Raw genomic sequence first — 4,832 nt, forward strand, 5'->3', positions numbered from 1 at the left:
TGTGAAGAGGGTGTCTGCCTCCCATTAAACACATTATCACCATTAAAATTTATCACCATTAAAATTTATCACCATTAAAATGTATCACATCGTTTTTTCAGTGTTATCATGACCTCATCGTAGAAAGGAAGGAAAGGGTGAATTGTCAGATGTTAATTACGCAGTGTAAGGTGGTAGTAAAGGAATACTAGTGAAAACAAAAGAATAAATAAGAAATCAGTCATGTCAAATTTAAGTATATACCAACACAGCACAAATAAGCTAATGTCTCATACCTGTTAGCGTTAACTTTGTTTGGATTACATTGTTAATTTATAGGGACGATGCTACCAAGTACCACCAGCTATGAGCAGCGTAGTCTAGCTTTTTGCTTACTTTAAACATCAGTGACAGAAAAAAAGAATAGAAAAGATTAAAACAATATTTCAATGCAGCACGGTGTCAGGAGTCAGATTTGAACCCACACAGGAAAGAAAGTTAGTTACAGACGAGAAGAACGAGAGCTGTATGTGTTGAGTGCATATAACGTGTGCATTGATATCCTAAAAGGCTCCTCCTCTTTACAGTGTGTGCCAATAACAGTGAAAGTTCAGTAAAGCCCCTATGTGCGGCAGGAGTGTGGCTGACCCCTCTCCTACAAGCAGTCTACCTCTTTGTACAGTATATACTAATGGTCAACCTCCTCATCGCCTTCTTCAAGTAAGTGCACATCATTTCAGTGTTACATCCAGCTGTGTTTCCATACTAATGTGCGTACGCAGTAGCCACGTTCTCCACAACCGCATCTTCCTCAAAGTAATTTCTGTACTCTTGTTTTCCAGCAATGTGTATATGCAAGTGAAGTCCATATCTAATCTGGTGTGGAAGTACCAGCGCTACCACTTCATTATGGCCTACCATGAGAAGCCTGTCCTCCCACCCCCGTTCATCCTCCTCTGCCATATCTTCTCGCTCTTCTGTATGTGTAGAAAGAGGAAGAAGGAGAATACATATGGACCAAGTACGACCACATTATTGTCATTTTCTGGCAGAAACCTTGTGTCTCATACATGTAAATGATTAAAAAGGGAAGCAGTGTTTGCCACTGATGATGCACAATGCCATTTATTTATATTTTTCAAGAACAGACATCAGGAATTTAAATGTTTTATGTGTACAAAACAAGTATTCAAATAAAAGGTTGCTGCTTAATTTGGTAAATTAAGGAAAATCTCCAACAATATCAAGTCTCTGCTTTCTTTCTTTCAGAGCTGTTTCTCACAGAGGAAGACCAAAAGAAGCTTCATGATTTTGAGGAGCAGTGTGTGGAGACATACTTTCATGAAAAGGATGATCAGTTTCACTCGGGGAGTGAGGAGCGCATACGTCTTACCTCAGAAAGGTGGGACTGTTATTGGCCATGTTAAAAGTGCTCTGTGGAGTACAAAAGTTATGTTTACAATCAGTGTTACTCACCAAAATGCACTGTATGTATCTTTGACCTTGAACGTGTTGAATGCACTTCCGTCTTTATAAAACGTGTGCAAAGTAGGGCTGTGCCATATGACAATAGAAAAATGTCTATCGTTTCATATTTTGCTTTAGCGTTTATTTCGTTGCGTCACAAATCACTCTTCCGGAGTTCATATAAGAAAAATATGCGCTCTGAAGGGGTTGATGAGGCAGGGATGCGATGCAATGCAAATTTGTATATTTTCATTTCACATTAACAATAGTAAGCAATACAAGCTGTCCTAACTGAAGTTACTGTTTGTCATTTCCAGGGTTGAAACCATGTGTATGCAGCTGAGGGAGGTTGGGAACAAGGTCAACTTTATAAAACGCTCTTTGCACACACTTGACTCCCAGATAGGCCACTTGCAGGACCTTTCAGCTCTGACTGTGGACACTCTGAAGACCCTCACTGCTCAGAGGGCATCAGAGGCCAGCAAGGTCCACAATCAGATCACCCGGGAGCTCAGCCTCTCTAAGAACGTGGTCCCCAGCATCGGCCCTGTGGCAACAGACACTGGCCCCCACTCCAAATCGTCCGTCATAGGGAAACGCAGTGTGGGGGCCTACTTTGGCTCCTCTTTTCCCCAGACAGCAACCAACATTGCAGATTCTCTTTTTGGGATTGGTGCAGGGGGTGGTGCTGGGACGGAAAGTAGCCGGAGAGTCGGGCCCATCCCTGGAGCAGAACTGGGGCTGGACCCCAGCCTGAACCCAGCATTGGGTCTAGAGAGGAGGGGGTTGTTTGGGCTCGGGCACCTTTCTGCAGAGGCTGGCTCCTCAGGCAGTGCCGGTTCCAGTGCCTTTGTCCAAAGTGCTGTGGCCATTTCCCCTCCGGAGTTGCGTCTCCGAGGCCACTCTCTCACCCAGAGTAAGCTGACCCGTCCACAAGAGCCGGGCCTTTCCGACTCCCCATCCAGCCTGCCCAATGTGCCCTCCGGCGGGGCTCAGTTCCACATCAGCAGCACCCCTTTCCATCCCAGTGGCTCCAGTCACCCAGAACTCGCCCTAACTGGGCTTTACCAGCAGCCCCTCCAGCCAGACAGCACCACTGTAGAGTTTGGGGCGTTTGTGGGTAAGTATGAGACTGAGAGTGAATCTGCTGTTGATGAGGAGATAAAAGAGGAGGTTGAAAACAGTGTGTGTATGTATCCTACTGTTGTCATTGTCTCTAAGACTTTGGGCTATGCTCAGCCTGCCTGCTTGCCTGCTTGCATTGCAAAGCCTGAGAACAGGGGGTTACAAAGGGGGGAGAGAGACAGGGAGGGGAGTTGCGGGTATGTGAATGAGGCGTTCTGCGACGACGAGGGCAGATCAGGCTCCTTGAGTAGACAGAATACAGACACTGAAGTCCCTCTGGCTCCTGAAGCTGAGTCATCACAGGGTGAAACCCATGCAAATAGCAGCATGCCAGGTTGTCCTTGTGCCCCCGCTGTGGCACCCAGGAGACCCCACAGAAGAAGGCACAGGGAATGGAATATGTCAGGACCACCTGCCCATCCAGTGTCCTGCTATGAGGGTGGGTCAGAAGCCCCACTTGACAAGAGGAACACGGCAAGAGAGCCGAACACAACGAGAGGTTTGAGTTTCAGTCTGAGATTAAGTTGAAAGCTGCGTCTGCCGGGTGCTCGGGGCTGTCCATCTCCAGATCAGGAACCCAGTAGACCTTTAACTGGTGCCTTTCCCTTTCCTTTCTCTGCTCTGTCTGGACCTGTCGTCTGTCTGGTTTATTCTCCACTCTTGGGTGGTTCTGAGGTTTTCACATATGATGTGATGGAGCATAAATGATTGGTTGACTGGTTGAGGTTTAAGCAGTAACTGCGGTTGATAAAGGATTTGTTTGACAGGTGGAGGTGCGGGGAGAAGTTTCTCATAAGAATCAGATGTTTGAACTGTAATTGCTTCACCGTTGTGCCCATGGTCATTTCTCCGGATCAGACAGCGTGTTTGTGTGGCAGACTGATGGGGCATTATAAATTGTCTTAATGTGGACTGACAATATCATCTTGGTTTCAGGACATAAAGACAGTTTGGACCTCCAGCACTCCACACCCAAAGAGACCTCCACTCCCAGCAGACAGCAAAGCCCAGCCACACAGCCCAGATCACAGGTGTGTGTGTGTGTGTGTGTGTGTGTGTGTGTGTGTGTGTGTGTAATTTGTAATAAGAGTTGAGGTAAATCTACTATAAAACACCACAGGAAACCCTGAACCATGAAGTTGTGTTTTAGGTTAGTTTTCTACTTATTGTCTATGTCTATTGCAGCCATAGTACTGATCAGTGTTTCAGAATAATATGTACCTTCTCTCACCTTTTTTTCGTCTTTTTTTGTGGTCACAGGCTCAATCTGAAAGTCATGGTCACATCAGAGCAGTCAACTCCTACGCTGGCTTCACAGAGTTTGACAGAAACCCAGCGTTTCTCCATCCTGACTCCAGTAAGTTCAGAATAATAACTAAAAATATACTGCTAGGAAAGATATTCTCAAATGTCTGTGACCATTTCATTGTGTTTTTGCAGCTCTAAAGAAGAAGGACAGGAGCAGAGTGTCAGCTGAAGACATCCTCATCCACGAAGACCCCAGGACTGCAGTACTGGTAAGAAGTGTATGTGTGTCTGCACTTTCATATTAAGGATAAAGTAAAAAAAAATCCTGTATAGTTTAACTCTTGTTAACTTTATAAATGCAGGTGTCTCTCATTGCCTAACAACTTCTCATTTCTCCTCCAGGAAAGAGTTCAGGTCAAATCAGCCCAAGCCAGCAGCCTGTAAGTTTCCTCCCACCGGCCAACAAGATGTATACCCTCTATCTCACACGCACACACACACGCACCACACGCACACACACACGACACACACACACACGACGCACACACACACACACACACACACACACACGCTTTATAAGGATTCATAAAGACTCAAGTTAAGGTCAGACCAGTTGGTATGATTTTAGTTGATTTCTGATGCCTGTTTGTCAGAACACACTGATGCATACTTCTTCAAACCGTCGTATGTAAATGTGCTATGAAAGCTCCTGTGTAGTTTCATGAACTATTCTGACATGCCTGTAATGTGTTTTCTTAATCTAATGTCTGTCTGTTGTCTCTCTGTCAGACGAGCCCCTGGGGAAGACACACTAACTGGTAAGATTTGTAGTTTCACTGTCCATATGCATGTTTTAGTTTGGTCATACTCGTTATATCTGCTCAGCTGGTTCAGCAACATTTACATAGAAGCTGTTAAAAAAGTAACATTTTACCTTTTACCTTTGTTTGCATCAAATGCATCCTGGTGTGTGATACAATCCATGCTGTAATCACCAGGGGTCTCATTTATAA

General features: G+C 45.1%; 1 protein-coding gene across 3 annotated transcripts in view; it reads left to right on the forward strand.

The window, feature by feature from the left end:
- The window catches only part of trpm7 (transient receptor potential cation channel, subfamily M, member 7), a 36,544-nt gene that overhangs the window by 24,809 nt on the left and 6,903 nt on the right, over positions 1 to 4,832 (forward strand). For all 3 annotated transcript variants that reach the window (XM_035682124.1, XM_035682122.1, XM_035682123.1), the window contains exons 23-31: positions 567 to 699; positions 822 to 1,000; positions 1,249 to 1,381; positions 1,764 to 2,566; positions 3,508 to 3,602; positions 3,832 to 3,928; positions 4,012 to 4,088; positions 4,222 to 4,259; positions 4,609 to 4,637. In XM_035682124.1, the coding sequence (XP_035538017.1) occupies positions 567 to 699; positions 822 to 1,000; positions 1,249 to 1,381; positions 1,764 to 2,566; positions 3,508 to 3,602; positions 3,832 to 3,928; positions 4,012 to 4,088; positions 4,222 to 4,259; positions 4,609 to 4,637 (1,584 nt within the window). The remainder of the gene's footprint in view (positions 1 to 566; positions 700 to 821; positions 1,001 to 1,248; positions 1,382 to 1,763; positions 2,567 to 3,507; positions 3,603 to 3,831; positions 3,929 to 4,011; positions 4,089 to 4,221; positions 4,260 to 4,608; positions 4,638 to 4,832) is intronic.

The sequence above is a fragment of the Morone saxatilis genome, unplaced genomic scaffold (assembly GCF_004916995.1).
Source record: "Morone saxatilis isolate NCDOM2014 unplaced genomic scaffold, NCSU_SB_2.0 Contig11, whole genome shotgun sequence".
Lineage (NCBI taxonomy): Eukaryota > Metazoa > Chordata > Actinopteri > Moronidae > Morone > Morone saxatilis.